This window comes from Excalfactoria chinensis, chromosome 9, assembly GCF_039878825.1.
Source record: "Excalfactoria chinensis isolate bCotChi1 chromosome 9, bCotChi1.hap2, whole genome shotgun sequence".
NCBI classification, from domain to species: Eukaryota; Metazoa; Chordata; class Aves; order Galliformes; family Phasianidae; genus Excalfactoria; species Excalfactoria chinensis.
Window position 1 is genome coordinate 11946533 of NC_092833.1, and position 22090 is coordinate 11968622.

A 22090-nucleotide genomic window follows, 5' to 3' on the forward strand; every position below is an offset into this window, starting at 1 on the left:
GTTGGCAGTGGAGTCACCATCCCTGGAGCGGTGGAGATGCAGCACTGAAAGACATGGTTAGAGATGTGGTGGGGCTGGGTTGGGGTTGGACTTGTTGATCTTAGAAGTCTTTTCCAGCCTCAATGATTCCATTCTGTGATTCTGTGAAAGGAGAAAGACAGGGTAAGTGGAACGATGTTCTGCTTCTAAGCCTTGCTGTTGCAATTCCCACATTACAAATTGTATAATTACTTTGTTTTTCCAGCATCTGGGCCTGGTGTAATGCCACTGTCTCACCTGGAGAAAATGAGGGTATATACAAAACATAATTTGTTTGGGAGCTTCCTCAGTGCGTTGCATTCCCAAATGTGGGAGACTGTAAATACAGAGAGAATATGAACCTTTTATCTTGATCAGAGGAACGTGGTCACGGTGAATTATAGCACTGTACCCAGTAATCAAGTAAGTGTGGTGATGCAGTGGCACAGGCTGCCCAGGGAGGTGGTGCAGTCACCATCCCTGGAGGTGTTCCAGAACCATGGCAGTGTGGCACTGAGGGACGTGGTTAGGGGTGTGGTGGGGATGGCTTGGGGTTGGACTTGGTGATCTTAGTCGTCTTTTCTAAGCTTAATGATTGTATGATTGTTACACCAAAATCTCCAAGAAACCTATTGAATGCATCATATCATACCATTTGAATCTGTGTATTTGTGCACAGCAGCTCTCCTTCCCATCCTCAGCCAGACTGATGCTGATGGCAGATGAACACATAATGAACTACAGCGTGCCCCAGTGAAACTTGTTCCCTGACAGCCAGCTCTTGCCAAGCTGGTTCTAGCAAAGCAGGCACTGCTCTGTCCAAGAGACTTTTGCTGCCCTCTGCCTGGCTCCTCAGAGGATGCAGTGACGCTTAACATTAAACATTAAACCACTAAAATCAGTCATTTTTCTTTTCAGAACTTCGAATAATGTTTGACATGGTGCCATCCATGAGTATTCCCAGAGCTTTCCATTAAGTTCTGCAAAGCTTCACCCACCTCACATTTCCATAGGTTCTTTCTGAGATTGTGTCAGAGCCACATTAATGAGCAGCACGTTACATGAATGCCTTTTCTCCTAAAACCAAACCTCCGGCCACACCGTCAATGAAAACTACATCAAGTCGACACTGTTTGGTGCTTACAGATTTTTCTGTTTACCTCCCGGTCTCACAAGGTGTTTATTGTTGCCAGGACGTTCTGAGGAGTGCCATCAGGCTGATTTATACCTCTGCAACCTCTCCTACCTCCTGAAGACAAACAAACGTTTGACCTTTTCCCATCCTCCACAGGTTCTCACAGACAGCTGCTAATTGCTCTGAGGTCGGTACTGCTCCCTAAGTGCCCTGGGATGAATCAGCCGCGCCAGTGTGAAAACATCACATCAATCCAGTTATTTTCTAACCTCTTCTCCCTAATCGAGACAGAAATCTTCCATGAACGTCCCTGACATTAAACATATTTGCCTCTGGATCAACACTACCATTTTCATTGACAAATAAAGAATAAATAAATAAATAAATAAATAAATAAATGAAAAGGCATCAAATAGTCCATCTACCAAAGCCTTCATGTTATACAGCAGTTTTAAGGGACCACCACTTTCTTTGGTCTTCATTCATTGTCACATTTTGCAGCTGATCCCGAAGGAAGCAAGCACTGCTCCATGGCAAGTTTAGCAAGCAGACAACTAGAAAAGAAATAACTGGAGTTACTACAGATACACCCAATCCTCCCATCTCCTTGCTGCTTTATCTGTCTTCCAACTGATCATGGAAAAAATATATATATCGTGCTAACTTTAATGCTCTCTTCCCAGAAAGGCTTTAATTTTTTCCTTACCTTTCTCCTTACCTTAGAATTCACCAGGTAAAAAGAAGACTGCAAAATCCCTGCACCGTGAGCCATTTTTCTTAACCTCTTACCTCTGAGAAAGTGTTTTCTCCGGTGTTGAGTGCCCTCTCCTGGGCACCAGTGCACTAAGGACTAAGGGGCCTCCTGCCCCAGACAGATATCAGCACAACCACATGGCAAATACTCCACTCCTGCACTCTGGAGTGCCCTGTGCCCAGCCAAGCCATAGCTATGCCCGCTGCTTTGGGCTGTGCCATTTCATTTCCATCTCAGACTATTTCTGAGCTTCCCTTTTGAAAGCAAATCCCAGGGAGCACATGGCCATCAGCAGTGACAGCATCGCACAGCAATGACGTTAATGCTTGCAAAGCTGTTGCTGTTCCATGCTTCATTTTTAAGAAGCAATGACAGCCCCAGTACCCCTAGATCACAGCGTTTTCTGCTTTGCCTTATCTATCCACACAGACATGCAAATCCAGAGAGACTCTGACATCAATTTTTAACAGGGCACACAGATTTTGGTCAAATGAAATGTCAGAATGTTGTCTTCCATATTTCACTGGTGTTATTCTGCCATTTAATCTAATAACGGCTAAATATCAAGTGCCTTTCCATTTTGATGTGATGTCCTATCAGCAACCGAACAAGAAATAATGAGACAGTTCTTAATTTGTGGTGCACTGTAGGCTGCCTAAACTCATCTTCATCGTGCAGTGGCCGACATCTGGTGAGGACTGACCCAGCAGATGATGGTCTGTTCAGCTGTCCTATCCTCCCACACTGAAGGAAGAATATTAAGAAAGGGGAGGTTCATTTACAAGTCTTTTTCAGACAATATAATCAAAACTGGTGTTTTCAAGGTATGTGGAGATGTGGCACTGAGGGACATGGTTAGTGGGCATGGGGTGGGTTGGGGATGGACTGGATGATCTTTGAGGTCTTTTCCAACCTATGGCTCTGTGAATTTTTCACTCAACCATTTTTTTTCTCCTTTTCTGCCCTTACAGACTCTTTAATTAGACTTGACTCCTATTTTATGTCTGTAGCCTTTGTAGCTTCAGGTACATCACTGAACTTCTGGGGCAATTACAAAGCAATTCTGGTTTTTCTATATGTTATTCTCAGTTTACCAGCAGCTCTAATTTCTAAATCTAGAAATTCACAGTGAGCTGTAAATAAACGATGAACAAGAAGAGTTGCTAATATTTCTCATTCGTGTCTTTTATTAATTATCATCAACAAAAAGTTGACTGAAACGTTATGAGTGATGACAATAAAATGAATAGGCAGAATTTTCCGCTCATGGTTTTCCAAACGACATTGATTTTGACAATAGAATGGCTCAGCAATAATGACTTAATTTTTGAAGGCTGCAGTCAATGTTATCATTTGTTCAACAGATACTGTCTCTAAATCTGCTGGGCTAGAAAGCATCTGCATGATGTCTTCATGGCATGGTACAATGGCGGGCTCCCAGTCAAGAGAGTAAGTTTGAAAACAGAAATCACCTTCAAGAGTACAGAACAGGGTTTGAAAAACAAAATCCTCTAATGTAGACAAAAGGAACTTTCTGAGCAGCAGGGAGAAAAGTAATATAATCTCAAGACCGTGCAGTTGGTATGTGTGATCTTGAGACCATATATTCACAAAAGTAAGATTGCTGTGCAGATGGTCTGCGATGTCCGCAGCCTAGCGTGGGATGGCACAAACCTTGTACGGATGGGGCTGCAGCGTGCCCCCAAAAATGGGCTCAGTGTTGACCGTTGTAACTCCCTCAGGGAGCCGGAAGGTGAATGCCCGTAGCAGGTTGGCAAATAAAATGAAGAGCTCAGTCCTTGCCAGATGCTCCCCCAGACACACCCGGTGCCCTGCGGGAGGAAGAAGAGGGCAATGATGGTGAATTTATCACTCATACCTCAGACAACTTGAAATGAATTTATTTAATCATATAAGTGAAGAACAAAGAATTGTCCTTCCTGGAAGATATCATGCTCCAGTTTTCTATGCATTAAGCATCCACATAAGTGTTTAAAAGTGCTTTCCAAACATATGCCTGGAGTTGAAATGTGTGCCACAAATGAACAACCATAATCATTAGCAGAGAATTTCCTTCCAAAAATAGGGCAAGCTGTATGCATACATTTACCAGTATGCCTCTGATTTTCCGTGTTATTCTTTGTTCAGTAGAACAGATGTTTACAATTGGATTGGGAAATGTTACCAGAAATAAGTTTAATTTTACCACTGTTTTTCACAAAGAGGCTTAAAGTAGACGACCAGCAGATCTTTAATAGATGTCTTACTTCTACTGTCCCAGCCCAACCCACTGGTGTTTGTGGTGTCAGTAAATTTACCTATCGAGAATGGCAAGAAGGCTTCTTGGCTCACAAAGTTTCCATCCTTATCCAAGAAATGACCAGGGCTGAACTGTCGAGGTGCTTCCCAGTGCTCTGGGTCATACAAAGAAGAAGCAATATTTGGAAGAACAATGCTGCCCTGAAAGGAGAGAAACATTAATTCTGGCTGATCATCTTCTCTCAGCAGCCAGAAACTGAGAGGTGAGACCAGTGTTAGACATTGCTTGCTTTCAGTGTTCAGCATTACGGGTTGGTAAGTTTGTTTCCCCAGCAGGAAGTGAAGAATTGGGAGGAATGTGTTGTGGCTTTGATTTAAAACATCAGTTCAAGTCTGAGAGTAAAAGCTGCCATGTCAATAGAAACTAACGTTATTTGTACTGTTTTCACTTCTCACATTAAAAGTTCCTGTGATTTAGTCTCTTTGACAAAAGCAAGTCGCAAACCTTAATGCTTTTCCCTTGGTATTTTTCAGGCTTCTTATGGACAAAAATTCAATTCAGAATCTTCCTACTGCTGTATCAACATAAAATCAATCATGGTATCCTACAGGATCAATCTCCAAGTTTTTGTCTTTGGCTAAAATCTCATCTTCCACCCTTTGGCATCTTCTACTACTGATGACCCTCTCGCAACAGCTGCATCACAACCAGACAAATGGTTTCTTGTTCTTTTTCTTACTGAAACTCTGACCCAGAGGTACCCAACCCCAGTTCTGTTGAGGGGAAAGCCTCGGTGCAAATAGGTTTGAAACCACAAATTGTTCTACTGATAGAGGAAAGGCCTGTAGCAACTGTGAGAAATGGTACCTTTTTAAGGGGAAATCCCAGCAATGTTGTGTTCCTCACGCACACCCTGGGCATGCCAATAGAGATAATGTTGCTGAAGCGCTGGATCTCATGAATCACAGCGTTCGTATAGGGCAGTTTTCTCCGATGCTCATAGCAGATGGTCTGGGAAGGACCCAAAACAGCATCCAGCTCCTTCTGCACTTTCTCTATGGAAAAATATTCACCATTTCAGGTGGGAAAACACATCACCATATTCAAAGACATTTTTCATTTAGAACTACCAGGACAGTGACAAAACTAATACAAGAACATATTATAACAAACAGTCAGTGGGGTGTTCCAACAGCTTAAATGTGTAGGAACTCTATTGGTCTGACACTATTTGATGCTATATTAAGAAAAGACATTTGTTGCTCAGAATTTTAGAACTCAGCACTCCCTTGTGCTTTAGTGCAAGTGATAACTGGTTTATCATTGAGTTTTCTTTTGGCCAGGTGCCTTTGGCACTTACAGCCATTTACAGCCTATGCAGTCATAGCTGTCTGGAATTCATGCAAGGTGAATCTGTACCTTAAAAGCCTAATTCCTATTAAAAGAAAATGGGTCTTATACAGGAGGTGTTAAATGAAGCAATGCCAGCTTCTTGGCACTTACCTTTTGGTCAAGAGTAATACCATTTAAATCACTTACTGCCCAGCATAATTTTGTTTCATAAATTTCAAGAGAGGCAGCATACACATAATAAAACTGCCCAAGATTTACAACAAATCATCTAGTCTTTTCCAGGCCCTTTAAAACAATACTAAAATCCATGGAAGTCCATTTTCTGTTGGTCTTGTTTGTGTTCATTCCAAAGAGACCAGCTCTGAAACTGCCAGCAGCCCATCACAAAGGTCAGGCAACTCCATAAAGCATCTCCAATCCAGTAGTTCAGACAAGGACAATCCACTTCAATGATTAGGCAAATAAAACAAACTTTTCCATATGGCACATACTGGAGCTGCTTAACATGGTCATTGGGTGTCAATGCAGGCAAAACTATGAATGGGCTGAAAAGTTGATAGGGGACAGACATACTGGTGTCTGTTCATTCCAAGAGTCTGGATGAAACACATGACTCAAGAAGCTGGGCATGGATCATCCTGCACACACCCTGCTTTCCCAAGTATGTGCAGGGTGTTATATTTAGATAAGAAAAATTATTTAGGTGAGTCAGCACTTTCATAACCTTAATTACAGGGTGATAATAACCATGCAATAACACGAGATTAAGTAGATCTTATTGTCTGACAGCTACATGTTATGCAATTTTTTCTTATCTTCATCTTCCTCTTCTTTGGGTATTTGCACATGTTCTGCTATCTAACAATGGCTTCTCTGTTATCCAGCATAAGAAAGGATTCTCTGGTTTTCATTTAGCGTTCTGTGTCAGTGACTGATATGTAAATGATAGACTTAAAAATAAACTACTACTAAAATATACATAGACAAAGCAGATAAACCATCAAATTCTCCTCCCAACTGGAATAATGTCCGCTGCAAGAAACTCAAATGCATCACAGAGTTGATTTGACCTCAGATTAAATTGACACGCTGATACCTTGGGCTCAAAAATGGACTGATAGACAATAAACACGAAGTTGCCAATTGTCCTTCAGCTGGTGAGCTTTACTGCTCTGACCTACAGAGCACATAGAAGGGCAGCACTCCCTATAGCCCCCAGCAATCATAGTGGGCACAACACAAAACCAAACTGAAATTCCCAAAAAGTGGCATCCCTGCTATCACACAACAGTTTATGGTTTATTATTTTCAGCCAAACATACTGCTCTCTAAGACAGAAACCAACTCAAGATTTATTAAAATGTTATTTCTGTGCTGTTTTAACACATTAGAGATATATGTGATACGTTTACCCACTTCCCATTACCTTGAATATCTGGATATGCCACCATATAGAGCAGGCCCCAGTTTAAAGTAGTGCTTGTTGTCTCTGACCCACCCAAGAAGAGGTCATTTATAGAATGAACCATGTTTTCTTCATTGTACGTAGACTTGGGTTCATCTCCAGACTGCAAAAGGTACAAAAAAAAATAGAGGTTTATTATGTAGATACCAAAATCATGAAGGAACGTTGTTACATTTTTGGAGAATTCATTACCAACATTTAAGGAGGACATGCCTTATTTTTCCAATGGAGCAGAATGGAAAAGATATTTTTCCCTAATGTAATGTCACATCTCCTTATATTTCTCCTACATGTCCAATACAGACAGCTCTATTTTATTAATAAGCAAACTTGGATGATTTCCACCCAGCAGCATCCCGAAAGAGCTCACTAAAACAATTTCTGTTCCACCGGTGTTCAGGCTTCATAAATCTTATAACAGCTCTGGAAGACCTAATAAGTACTTAAACTTAAACATTAAAGTGTCAATATTGTGAAAATAAAGCAAGAGGATCCAAAGAACCAAATGTTAGGCTGACACCCATCCTGAACTACATGTACAATATGTAGAATGCTGCACTCTGACTCTCCAGTCCCCTTCCAGCCCTCTTGTGATCTGTTTCTAAATCCAATGTTCTTTCACTTAGGCCACAAAAAATTCCTTAATGGAGAAAAAATGCAGTACATTAACTAACCTTTAATGAAAGAAAGGCTCAGAATGGATGATTTAACAGTCTTTCCTCTTACATCCCATTAATGTATGACCAAGCAGAACACACACTTACTTTTTCAATGTGAGCTAGATAAAAGTCAATGAAATCCTGTGGTTCATCTGGTATCTCTCTCTCCTTGTGCTTTCTGATCTCCTGCCTTGTAAAAGAACTCAGAATGTCGTAGCAAGACAATACTGTCTTATGAGGACCAGGGAGACGGCACATCAACCAGGGGAAGATTTCATACAGCTGCAGGAGTGACATACAAGAGGTACCACAAAGTCTCTATCACCCTGAAATGCACTTAGCCCTACTTTTAAAAGAAGCTAATATCAATATGAGGACACAGAGATTTTTTTCATAGTGGATAAAATATTCTAAGGATGAGTACATTCATGTTTTTGAGTTGTGAAACGGTACGCAGCATAATTTCCAGCTGTGTTAATGGTGAGACTCAGAGTTACACGGACCTTCATGCTCAGCCAAAATCCAAACTACAGTGATTATCGTTAGAATGGGCTGTAGCCATTATTCAACCTGTCTTCAGTTAGGCTGAACTGTACTCGGGCACTTTAAAAGCGAGTCCTGCCCCCCAGTGGAGGATGCCAGGAAACGAAGAAGTAAAGGAACTGCAAACCGTCCTCACCAGGAGGTGTAAGAACAGTTGGTGAACCCCCAAAAAGGCCACCTAGCAAAGGCTGGTGTACAAACTGGGTAGTTCCCACAAAGCACTCTGTACTGAAAGACCTCTGAAAGAGTCCTCAATAAAACCTGACATAACTACTACACAGATTTCTCAGCCTTCCTCTTACTGAGCTCATCTTGTATCCTGCTAATTACACCTGGCTAAATTAGAGACACTACACTAAATTAGTGAGACTAAATTAGAGGGACTGTGTCTATATTTGGGGTGGTGAATCACATTTCCAGATCTGACATCCAACATTTATCATGATGGCCTATGCAGGCCATTTCTTGGGAATGATGGTTGAGCAACTTCATACCAAACATGACCCAGGAGCATTCCATCAGCTTGTGTCTTGCTGTGAAGACTTAAAAGTAAACTACTTTACTGTGAAACAATGAGCACAAGTGATGAAGACTAGTATGTAGTGCATTGCCATCCCATTTGAAGACAGTGTGATGCCCAGTAGAGCCGCCCGTTTGAAACTGTTATGCCCAACAGCCACCTCTCAAATCTGCATTTCCCACTCTCTGTGTTGTTCAGCCAAAGACAACAGATCATTTACTTACATAGTGAAGAAAGCTGCCTCCAAATTTGAAGATACATTCTGTGGCTCTAATCAGTTCATGGAAAGTTTCATCCTCTCTGGAGAAGCGGTGTCCATAAACAACAGCACAAATTACATTGGAGACGGAATGAATGAGAGGGTAATAAGGATCCAGAGGTTTCTCTGCAACCACAATAAACATCACCCTGAATGTCTCACATTTTGCTTCATAGGATGCCTAAAGAACTTTCAAGCAAGCACTGCATTTCATAATTAGTAACCTTCTTACAAAACTGTAATCATCATCACCACTTGAGTTGGAAGAGACCCTAAGGGCCACCTGGCCCAACTCCCTGCACTGAACAAGGAAACCTACAGCTCCACCAGGTGCTCAGAGCCCCATTCAGCCTGACCTTGGGTGTCTCCAGGGATACCACCTCTCTGGGCAACCTGTGACAATGCCTCACCAGCCTTATTGTAAAAACTTCCTTATAGCCAGCCTAAAACTCTCCTCTTTTGGTTTGAACCATTTCGCCTCATCCTATCACAGCAGACCTTGCTGAAGAGTCCACCACCCTCTTTCTCATAGCCCCTTTTAGATACTGAAAAGCTGCCATCGGTATCCTACTGACTTCTTACAGCCATGGTGCAATCAGTAAGAAAATTAATAAGAAAATAATTTCACAGCTTCAGAAAAAAGAGTGTAGAGAAATGTATTTACATCTGTACTGATGCAGCTGTTCAACATCCAAGGCACAATTCTGCTTAGTAACTTATTGTTCTCAGCTTCAGGAGTCGTCGTCTTCTCCAGCACACGTGGCCACAACTCCATCTCTCCTAGTTCTTAAGTCAAGAGACTGGGTTGGATTTAATTTCTCCTAGTTGACACAGTGCTAGCTACAGCATGCCCTGGTTTACTGTGCTTTGCATAATGACCAGTATTGGGAAATACAACTCAAATGCTCCTAACTGGGTCAATCAGGATAAAATGTTGTAATGAAAACAAAACTGTACTCTCTGCCTTACAGAGCACATGCAAATAGTGCTGCAGTGTTTAATTCTGAGCCTCCCACTGAGTCTGAAAAAGCACAGGACTGGGTTCTACATTGTTCTACATTGATGTCATATGACTCATGATTAAAGTGTGATCCACTAAAGACATCAGGCCAATGACAGCAATGAATTGATTTGTGTCACAGAGATACCTTTCAAACTCGCAAAGAATTCCAGCATGTGGTGGGCCTCTTCTTGCACTCGTTGTTCCAGACCTCTCTTCCCCAGACCCAGGTTGCGTAGAGTCTTCAGTGCAAACCTCCTCTGCTGCTTCCACGTGTGACCAGTGGCCAACATAATCCCTGAGTCCATGCAAGGAAGAATTCTTTATCGTGCTAACATTTACTACAGACAAAGGCATTCTTCCATCTGCAAGAACGTTCTCGTTCCTAAATATCACAGTGTTACTTCAAGTGGAGTTGTAGAAGTCCGACAGGAAACGTTTTGCAAGACCCTGATGATTGCAGCTGCTTGGAGACCTCAATGCATTACGATTACAATAGGCAAAGGCCTAAACAAATTCACAGACATACACCTATAATACATTTTTTTTGTGCCGAACAGGAAAGACTCAGAGCTGTGAAGTAGCTTAACTATGGTCTTCATCAATGCTGAATCAAACTCAGATTGCTTAGCCAGGCTAGGTACAGGCCTGAGATAATAATGATGGGATGGGAAGAAGAAAATTAGGAGCTTGGGAATTTCCAGTGTGGTTGGGGAGCGTGGAACCCATAGTGAGGTTGGAGGAAGTCACCCCTCATAGACAAACCCTGCCATTGTGGTGCTGTTAGGGGTAGGAACCAGCTACAAAAGAGTTGCAATTGTAAAGATAATGTTTCTGTGCAAAAAAAATCACCATACCTTTTCCTTTGGCCATAGCTTTAAAGAAAGGAGACACCAGCCTCCCAGACACATCTTCAGGGTGTGTGGTCATACCATCCTTCATTGCTTGGAATCCATTCAGTACGACCACCGGGGTCCATCCAAACCACAAGGTGTACACATTGCCGTAAGTTTTTGCCAACTGTGGATGGGAGAGGAGCCAGCAAAGCACAGCTGAAATCCCACACACCACAAACAGAAGACGAACCTGTTTCTATGCTAATTACAGGACCAGCCCTAACAATGGAATGATGTTCTGCATCTTCTCCATGGGATTACAATTATCTGTGAGAAGGTATAAATGTCTTTTCCAGCATTCACTGCTGGAAACAGCTGAGTTTGCCAGCTATTCAGAGCCACGGATTTATGCCAGCAGACATCAAATAGGTTCTATTTGTATACAAACCAAGGCTCAGTTCACAAGAGCCTCATCGTCTGCTATTCACATGATAGAGGATATTTGCCATCCAAAAGACATTTTCTGGTGTTTATTTCAAGAGGGTTTCCTCCATTAACAAAACTTTTGTGGGTTTTTTTTAGATCCCATCAAGATCACGAGCACATCCACACACAGCAGACCTTCAGTGTCTGTTTACCAATGAAGCTAGAGAACAATACTCAGAGAAAGCTAAAAACTCGTGCTGTGAAAGTCACTCTTTAAAGTGCATTTCTTTTCCCCAACTTCAGATCTTATATGTTATCCCTGAAGGTGTTTAATCCTAAAGGATATTAAGTTTCACATGAGTTCATCAAACTCGGGGTTAAAAGGGGAGAGGTTGAAGCATTCGGATGGCTTTCACACAAATAACAGGAGAAACAGCAAATTACAAAGACTTCAAAGCTGTCAGGATTATCTGAATGTAAATACCTTCATAAGGTGGTCACGACTGATCTGGAAGTTCAGCTGCATCAAGGTGCCAAGGACAGGGAGAGGGATCGGTCCAGGAGGAAGGCGCCTCCGTGCTCGTTGCAACTTTAGAAACTGCATAACCAAAAGGAAGACAACCAGTGCTATCATAACTTGACTTATGGACAACATTGCTGCTGCTTTTACTGGATTCTTGCTATTGAAAACAGTCTACTGCAGCTATGAAGGCTGGTTGCTCAACCAGATGGTTTTTTTCGTAAGAGTTTAAATTTCACATAATAACTATTTATTCCACGCCCCTAACCCTCCCTCTTCATTATCAACCGCTCTGTTCCTGACCCACCCATCCCATTTTCATGTTGAAGCGTATTTAGTTACGTATCCCTCTCCTTCTTTTCATTCAGATTCCAGTTATCAAACATGGATCATGGGTTCTGTAGGAGCTTAGCTGTGTACAAGAATCTTAACCTGTGGCCAAGATTCTCCAGGCAATGTAAATACACATATCCACATGCAAGCTCTCCAGCTAATTTCCTGAATCAATCATGGATGCACGGGCTCCTACAAATACATCATGAATGCTTTTAGAGAAGCAGTAACCATACAAACAAATTAAGCATGCAGATGTAAGAGGATAGTAAATCTTGGAGTTTCTGACATGTTTTGTCTGTGTTTTATTTATACCTACATCCAGGACAGCTGCTGATTAGGGGTAATGGTGAAGCTGATAAAAGTTAAAAGCCTACATTTATCACAGAATAGAGATACCAGTATACGGGTATCTAATGCTCAATACACACAGTTAACCTAATAGGAATCTTGAGCTACAATCAGAGCTAAAAGCCTCTCTTTGAGAACCAGTTGGAACACGTATGTGCCATACTTAGTAAGTGGAGAATAAATGTGGTATGAAGCAGAGCTCTTTGCCAAGACTCAAGACATGCAGGAACTATAAAGCTGCTCCCAGGAGAGCTTTATATGCTTGCAATCCCACCATGAAACTGCAAGACTTGTGCATCAGCTTGCTTCTTTCAGCAGCACTTAGTTTGGCACAAAATTGGCTCCATGGTTCTGGGACATGCAATGGGCGTACCCAGAATGAATGGCCCAGAGGCTGCCAGCCCACAATTCTCAGACCTCTGCATCAGTTAGCTTCCAACCACATCACTTTGTTAGCATTAAAGCATAATGAAGGAATGCATATTAACCAAGGAAGGGCTGTTTCAGTGCTTCTACCAAAGCTTTATTTGTTTGTAATGACAAGCTTATTTTTCAAGGCACTCATTTAACTCTCAGCAATACTTTTTACTCGAGGCTCAAGGACTACGCTTGTTTCAGCATCTTGGGATTTTCCACTGTGAATCTCTGAAACATTAGAAAAGGTATTGCATTAGGATGGTCCAGCTCCTTGTGCTGCAGGCATCAAACAACAAGAATCACCAACAGAAATGACATGGTTTAGTGGACAACACTGGTGGTAGGTGGATGGTTGGACTTGGTGGTCTTAGAGGTCTTTTCCAACCTTAACAATTCTGTGATTCTATGATCAGTGGTCATAGGTCAAGCTGTGCCCAATCCAACTTCTAGAAGCCTTTCAGAGGAATCCAGACATTGCAGTCAAAACCCTCCTAACACGGCCGATCTCCTCAATGATCTCAAGTGATGAAGCAATAGCTGTAGGGCCTGGATCCAGCACCAGGGACATGGAAGATCCTGGGAGCATGGGTAGGGATTCAGGCAGAAATAAACAAGGGTTGTGTAATTTCTGCTTTGTGTGCAGGAATGGTGATGCTCCGATGCTGACTGCGTTCTCTAAAACCAAATGTATTTTCAGAAGAAAGAATTTGGGAATGTTAAGACATAAACTCCATGGGTCACAACAGGAGCCCCACAACTATCACTTCATTCCTACCAACACTTCAGCATTCATAGAGAGAAAGGAAAAGCTGGCATTTACCCATGCCAATATCCACATTATCACTTTGTCATTTGTTTTGGTTATTTTTTCCCCTTAGGCTTTTAGACAGCCACTCCTTTTTCAAAGTGGTCCTGTTTTGCTGCTCTGAGACAAAGCTCCAAGCTGCTTTCTCCAACAATGCTATTATTCCTCTGTCTCTTCTGCTTGTGGGAGTGAGGAGGCTGAAATTCATGCTGCCATTATCTACTCTTTGGCTTAAAGCAGACAAAGCTGTGTTGTTAGGGAACTTAACTACAGCTACTCTGCAGGTAATATAAGAAACTGTTTAAGAATATGGTAAGACAAAAAACTCCATAATGTAGGAAGGGCAGTAAAAGCAGAAACCGGATATGGGACAAATAGAAATAAGGAAGACACTGCAACAAGGAAAATACAAAGACAAATATATCCATCCAACAGATGGGAGAGAGATAAGGGGAAATATTTCAGTGAGGAGAGAATATCAGACAGCACAGGCTTGGAAGGCATCCAAAGAAAAACTTACAGGAGATGGAGTGCAGTATGTGTGGAAGAAAATTAATGGAGGTGTGTGCAAAGGAGTTGAAAACGTGGGTGTAAGAAAGCACATGGATGGAAAAGGGCTGAACTCATGAGCAGCTGTGTTAGGAGACAGAAAAAAAATAGCATTTCCTTTGTAGACACAACACACAGCTTGCATAGCGAGCATATTCAGAGCTGAATTTCACACTCTGAAATTTTCCCTAGAGAGCCTAAGTAGGTATTTACCATTAGAAGGAACCTACAGGTTTGTTGAGTCCAGTTCTCTCCTGACCCCTAACAATGGCATATAGTAACCACCTTCTATGCTCTGCTGGAAAAAATGCTTCCGATCTTCTCTAAAAAAATCTCCTGTTAGATGTCAGTGACTGAACAAAAATGTGAATATCCATATTTACCAAGAACTGAAGTACAATGATCAGAAAGAGCTTCAAGAAACCTTGAGCAGTGGCAAATCTTCTGTTGGCAGTGATACGCTAATTTATGCTGATAGGTGTCAAGTCAGCAAACTGTGATAAAGAATCCATTAAAGAACTGAAAAGAATAAATGAAGCTGAATACATTGTTGAAGGATTTGTAGCAAGCAACACCAGATGACTACTGATCATGAAAAATACACATTCTCATGTTGCTGCCAACCACTGCGTTCATTAAAAGAAAAACCAATTTGTCAACACTTAGTGCCTGCTTGCAGCTGCTCATCTTCCAGTCCCTGCTCCTCCTCCTGCATTATGAAAAGCTTTCCACCTCTGGCTGATGAACCCATTACTCTACTTCCATCCCACTGGGCAGAATTACTCCTGCTTTAGCAAGTGAAACGCTCAACTCTCTTGACACCAGGTTGCACAACAGCAGGCCTGATCAGTCCAAGGAAAGCACAGCATCATTCAGGGTGGAAGAGACCTCCGAGATCATCTAGTCCAACTGTCCACCTATCACCCATACTGCCCACTAACCCATGATCCTTATTGCCACAACTCCATGGCTCTTGAGTACCTCCAGGGACAGTAATTCTGTCACCTCCAACTACAACAATGTAATTGTTATCTCAGATATATCATCCACCAATATCTGGGGACAGGCTGAAAGACCTCTACACCCATCACCACAAATGCAACTGTGGTTTATGAGAAAGAACACACAGATATTTGATCACAGAACTTCTATTCTATTCTATAGATCTTGATTCAAGTTATTTCTCTCTTGATGCTGTTCTAATAAATAAGGCCCAATTCTAATTCTTGTCTTTGTATCTTTATTTACTACACATTGAGACAAATGTAGCAAACATTGATAACAAGAATAAAGTATTGACTTTTCAGGATGCAACTGTCCTAAAAGCACTTTTCAGTGCAATAACTGACCGAATCAAGAGGAAAGCAAAAATCTTAGGAGAGAGTAAGTAGAATCCATGTGCAGAATCATGCAAAGTTAAGTCTTCCCTCAATCTGTACGACACTGTTTCCTACCGAGGAATAGCACAGAGCTGGTGTGGAGGTGGCTTCATGGTACTTGAAAAAACAAACTTGGTGTTGACTTCTTTCACTCCGTCTGGCAGGGTGAAGGTGAACGCCTGCAGCAGGGTGCAGAAGATGATGAAGAGCTCCATCCTTGCCAGCAGTTCCCCCATGCATGCACGTTGCCCTGGGAAAAGGCAGAAAAGACAATCAGCCAAAGGATTTCTATCAAATCAACCTTTCTAGCTCTGGGCTCATTAGCATGACGAATCTTTCTGCTATTGTTGTGATCACCCGGTCTCTACTTCAAGAGAAGCCAGATCTTTTTCAAGAAAAAGGCCTCTCTATGTCCTCCTTCCTCTTTCAATTGGGCATTTTTCTTCCTGGAGTTCTTTAAGACACTGGAATGCATTTCTATACCCCTTTGTAGATGCCTCCTTGGCTCACATTGTGGAACGAGTGGATCTTTAGTTACTATCACATGGAATAGATCAATCCCCATTCAGTGCATTTACCTATTGAGAAAGGCAAGAATGCTTCTCTGTGTACAAAGTTTCCATCTTTATCAAGGAAGTGTTCCGGGTTGAACTGATCGGGTGTTTCCCATTTTTCAGGATCAGAGAGAACAGAGTCAATATTTACCAGGACGATGGTGTCCTGAAAAAGAGTATGTTTGTTGAAGTGCATTGGTTTTACTTTTCCTATTGATATTGTATTTTTGGCTTTTCAGTAATGCAATGAGAAACAGCTCTTTGTCAGTCTGTGCTTTCTGCAGCGCTAGAGCTGCTTTGAGCAGATCCATAAAGAAGGGATGAAAATGCAGCTAAAGGAAAAGAAAGGATGGGAGAGTATCCAGAACCACTCCTAATGCAGCTTTTAGTTACAAAACTTGAAAATGTTTCCAACTCATTATGACACTTGCAAGACACCACATTTAGAATCTTGCAATGTGAAAATAATTCCATATTTCCAAGGTTTTCAAGTAGAAAACACACGGCTTGCTTCTTCAGTACCTTTGGAATATGAAATCCCAGCAGCTCCGTGTCCTTCACAGTATATCTGGGAAGTGCAATTAAGACAATATTACTGTATCGTTGGATTTCATGAATTACAGCATTTGTGTATGGCAAGTTTTTTCTGTCTGTGTAGCAAATTAAACGGGAACTGCCCAGGACAGCATCCAGCTCCTTATGGACTTTCTCTGGAAAGAAATAGTCAGCTTTAAATGCACAACAATCTGTATGCCCTGCAGTCATCCTTTTTCCTATTGTTGGGGTGTGTTTTTTTTTAGGTTATAATTATACCCATTGTTTGTTGGTTGTGTTTTTTACAGTTACGATTATACTCAACACAACAAAAAAGATATTAAAGAAAAAGAAGAAGAAATTCAACGTCTTATGCGGATGAGCTAAAATAAATATTAATCTCTTATGAAGATACTGGTTTAGAAATTGAGCAAGGTTTGGTCTTCACTCAGAATCACACAGGAATTAATTGAAAAGGCAATTTCTGCTCTGAAATGGCCTGATTGCTACCACAGCCTTGATTACTACAATTAGGTTGATTCTGTGTATCAGGAAAATCAGAGAGGCTGACAGACCGTGTTATGAGCATTCAGCACATGCAGTCCAGTCTCAAGTTTTAGGTCTTTTGAAGAGCCATTAGTTAAGAACTGTGGGAAATCTCTTATCTCTACTGTTTTCTCCCTCCAGTCTACTTCTGCTGCAAAGTACTCAGGAGCACACGGAACAGAAGGAGCCATAAGGCAAAGACCCATCATGGGCTCACAGAAAGTCTGACCAATTGTAAGTGGAGGGGCAGGCAGCAATAAATGTCACCCTAGAGTGGACTTTTCCACTTGATCAGATGGATCACCCCCTGAATACTGAGATCTCCTGCCTGAAATGAAGCCTGAAAGGACTACTCTGCATATCAGGAAGGAAGGATTTTGTTAGAACAGAAACTGTGGCACTGAGGGACATGGGTTAGTAGGCATGGTGGTGATGGGTTGCTGTTCAGCCTAAGTGATCTTAGCATTCTTTTCCAACCTTAATGATTCTATGTACGAAGAAACAGGTGCATGCAGTTCATCTGATTCACACTCTACTCATTAGTTTCTCTGCTGTTCCTTAATTAGCTCTGCTGTTATTTGAATGTGTATATTTTCTAAGAATCTGCAGAACTGTGTGTGCTTACCTTGAACATCAGGATAAGCCACCATGTAGAGCAGTGCCCAGCGCAAAGTTGTGGCTGTCGTTTCTGTGCCAGCCAGAAAAAGGTCAAAAATAGTCTGAATCAAATTGGCCTTGTCATATGTAGCACCAGCATCTTCTTTAGACTGCATACATGAGTGGCAAGCAGCAAGTTAAGACACAAAAAGAGAAGCAAAGTACCTTCTTGTATCAGAGAAATGTTCACTGATGCTACCCAGAATAGGGAAAAATAAAAAAAATAAAACAAAAACCTGAAGGACTAGGGAAAAAAAAAAACAACTTCTTGAATAATAGGAAGACATTTTCTAACATCCCCCAGTGCATTTGCAAGTTTACCCTGCCCGTGTGCTCATGTTGTTTGTCAGCCGCAACAAATTCGTGCAGTCACTCATGCTTTCCACTCTTGCTGCAAATCCCACTACAGTTTGTGTTCTTAAATGTACCTTACCCATATGCAGATCCATTATTATACTTACATGAAATCTACCCACAAATCTACTCATATTACTACTTCGTCCCCCTCCTCCCATCCCACAGTTTCAGCTTTTGTTTTTTTCTCTAATTCATCCAACTATAAGCTATAGGGAGAGATTTTATATTTCCCTATCTGCTACTAAACACCATAATAATTAAAGGAATACTTAAAATCCCTATTTGTCAGTGGAGCCTAAGAGAAGCTGCTAGACACTCACTTTAGCCATCTGATCCAAATAGTAACCAATAAAATCTTGATGTTCACCGATTTTTCCTTTTCCTTTATAGCTTTCAATTTCCTCTTCTAATAGATCCCTCATAGTATCTATACTGGCGAATGCCTTCTTACACTGTGTTAGAAAACGGGATGCAATCCAGGGAAGCCGATCGTGGACCTGTAAAAGAGGTAATTTAGATCTGTGCTGTTACTGACATCAGCGTACTAAATTTGAATCCTAATATATGACTGTTGGTAGTGGAAGAAGGGAATGAAAGACTCCAATGACTGTATCTTCACCACTACCTCAAAAACATATTGCCTACCCAGTAATGTATTATAGGTTTCCTTAGTCCTAATATTGGGAGAAAAAAAAAAAAAACATGAGTATTTTTAATTTCTGATTTATTTTTAACTAAAATTGACCCTCAGATTAGCTAAGAGCTGAGTTATGGACCTTTTCAGTTAGTGAGAGATAGGGAAAAATCATGCAAGGTGCAAAACCTGCCAAGTTCCAGCCATGTACAGTGGTAACATGACTTTTTGCCTATATGCAGCATCATGGGTCCCATCTGTAAATGGTTAATGGTGTAACTGCCCTGTTTTCAAGCTGCAGTCACAACTTCAGGCAAAATCACAACAGCAAATTGTTCTGTAACCAGATGTTACAGTGGGAGCTGCTGCCATCAGTGGGGCAAAGCATCAGTTTTGAAGGGGTCATCTGGAAGTACCAGATGTACCTCAGTCCCTCTAGGTGCACCGGTATTCATTTTTGTTATAAAAAAAAAAAAAAGATGCCTTTATATTATATGTGTATAAAAATAATACAAAAAAAAACATTATCCTCACATAAAATGAGAAGCTGTTTGCAAATGCTGATATGTCATCCACGGCTTCAACCAAGTGGAGAAATCTTTTATCTTCTATGGAGAAGCGGTGTCCCAAAATCAGAGCACAAATTACGTTGGAGACAGCGTGAGTTATAGGCACAGTGGGGTCCAGAGGTTTCCCTGTAAGCACAGCAAGCAGTTTCTCCATTAACACCAATTCTGCTTTTCCCCACTGAGCAGAAAGCTGGAGAAATAGAATCATTATGGTTGGAAAAGACCTCCAAGATCACCAAGTCTAACCCCAACCCATCCCCACCATGCACTCAGTGCCACATCTCCGCAGTCCTTGTACTCCTCAGAACATTTTACCAAATTCCCTTCATGCTGGTTACATTGTAAGATGGAAAGTTGCAATTTGTTAGCAAAATACATGTGTAAAAATGACTTCAGACAACCAAAATGGTGTTGATTAAAGAAAACAACCAGAGGAAATGGAATTCATAGTGGTAATAAGGCAGCAATTGGTAGTAAGAAAAGGGTAGAGGCACATACCTTCCATGTTCCGCAGGTATTGAACCAGGTGACGGGCTTCCTCCTGGATTTGACACTCCTGGCTTTGTTTCCCTACTCCCATTTTCCTCATTGTTAGGAGTCCAAAGCGCCGCTGTTGCTTCCAGAGATGACCATTAGAGAACATAACACCTAGGATCATCATGAATTAATGCTTTATGAATGAATGAACTGAAACTGTTTGTTTCAAAGATGTTTCTTTGTCATGCTAGTCTTTCTCAGTTTTTGCCAGCAGACCCGTAGCATTCCTCTTTCCCTTTCTCTCCTCCTTCCCTCTAGTCTTGCCATCTACATCCCGCATAGAAACTTCTTACCATAGCTTTGTTCTGCCATTATTGTTCCAAGAGAGCCCAAAAAGAGACGTTTCACAAAACTTCATGAAAAGATTAACCTATGTTCCACTGTACGTTAGGCACTGTTTCCAAAACCACAGTTAGAATTCACCAGGAGAGTCTGTGAAAATAATAGTTACCATTTCCATTAGTCAACAACCTGAAGGCTCTGCTTAATGGTCTTCCAGCAACCTCTTCAGCATGGGCAGTCATCCCCTCCTTCACTGCCTGGTACCCGTGTAGGACAATTACAGGTGTGCTTGCAAGCCATAAGGTGAAGATCTTGCCGTGTGTGCTGGCCACCTGTAGAACAAAACAGCATCACAACAACACAACTGAGAACTGGCACATTAAAATCCAGCAAGGTCAGGCTGGATGTGATCACCTGATGGAGCTGTGGGTGTCCCGGTTCATTGCAGGTAGTTGGACAGGTCGGCCTTTAAGCATCCCTTCCAACTCAAACGGTTTTATGACTCTCTGATTCCACATTTAACTGATCCCCACTGATTTTCACATTTATACAACTGAGAATAAATCTCTCCCCAGCATTCAAATGAAAATCGTGTTAACAAAAACTCATGTTCATTCTTTAGCCAGCTGATGAGTCTATCCATGAGCTTCCTGAACATACCTTTTTTAAGGTATTAAAAAGTACCTTTTTAAGGATGTCATGGTGAATTCGGAACTTCATCTGCAGCAGATTCCCAAAGAGGGGGAATGGAGCTGGTCCAGGAGGAAGCTGTCTTCGCTTCCATTGCATTCCCAGAAACTGCACGAGCAGCAGAGAGGCTGCCAAACATACGAGCACTGCACTCACTGTTAACATCTCCCTTCTGACTTACACGGTGAGCTCGTCTCTGGACAACTGCTACGTAAAGAGAGGGCAGACCCATTTATCTTGTTCTGCTGGTACCTCCCCAAGAAGAAAACGTTCAGGCCTCTGTTCTTCCCTCTTTATCACTTTCCTTTACCTTCTGATCCCAGAGAATTACATGTTGCTTTTATGCACGTGTGGCATTGCTCCATTGCATTATAGCCACAAATCCAGCAAGAGTTGGTCCTTCAAAGGGTTCCAAATGCAGTTAATTATATACTGAGACCGCGGTGACAAAAATCCCTGCCTAAGGTGCTGGTTTCACCAGGGGCCTCTTGCAGAGCAGGGAAAACCAACAGAGCTTTCTGGGGTGCTGCACAGGCAGGTGGAGCTGTGAGGTGGCAGAACAAGGAATTTCTTCAACCACTGCCTGCAGCAGGAATAAAGATGATGCCTTCATGAGCCTCTTTCACAAGTGCTCTCCTGTAGTCAAGCAGGAGCACTGTCCTCTGGGTCCTGTCATTCAACCAGTTCTCTGTTCACTCCTCTCTGCTCATCCAACCTGTAGCACAACAGTTTATCAATAGCAATCTTATGTGGGACAGCATCAGCATCCTTACTGAGGGCCCACATTCACTGTTTTCTTCCCATCCACCAGGCTGACCGTTTCACTGCAGAGGTTCGTCCCATTGGCCAAACACAGCTTTCCCTTGGAAGCATTAGTCTTCATAAACAAAATTAAGAAATTCAAATTGGTAAATTGAGAAATATCATAGTAATGTAGTAAGAATACAAGCAAAATAAAAATGCCTAACTAGTCATTATTAAAGATTATGGTATTACTGCAGATACCAGGGTGGGTGGGTAGAGCGTACGTGAAAAATTAGTTTGCTGACCAGCTTAAAGCTGCCTGTAAGCCTTTCTGAAATACTGAGATTAAACGTTTATGAAAGCCATTCACTACTCTTCACATTGTTACCAAGATAAGACTGTTC

General features: G+C 41.7%; 2 protein-coding genes across 2 annotated transcripts; both read right to left on the bottom strand.

The window, feature by feature from the left end:
• Nucleotides 1–3545: 3545 nt before the first annotated feature.
• LOC140256039 (cytochrome P450 2J4-like) lies at nt 3546–11883 on the bottom strand. The gene is made up of 9 exons (XM_072344230.1): nt 11713–11883; nt 10824–10986; nt 10115–10264; nt 8932–9092; nt 7750–7926; nt 6947–7088; nt 5035–5222; nt 4226–4367; nt 3546–3739 (listed from the first exon to the last, which is right to left on the bottom strand). Exons 1-9 carry the CDS (start codon nt 11881–11883, stop codon nt 3561–3563), a joined length of 1473 nt encoding a protein of 490 aa, XP_072200331.1. The 3' UTR covers nt 3546–3560.
• Nucleotides 11884–15653: 3770 nt separating this feature from the next.
• LOC140256041 (cytochrome P450 2J6-like) lies at nt 15654–21107 on the bottom strand. Its single transcript, XM_072344232.1, has 9 exons — nt 20937–21107; nt 20422–20584; nt 19932–20081; nt 19399–19559; nt 18551–18727; nt 17842–17983; nt 16659–16846; nt 16161–16302; nt 15654–15832 (listed from the first exon to the last, which is right to left on the bottom strand). Exons 1-9 carry the CDS (start codon nt 21105–21107, stop codon nt 15654–15656), a joined length of 1473 nt encoding a protein of 490 aa, XP_072200333.1.
• Between the last annotated feature and the right edge of the window lie 983 nt (nt 21108–22090).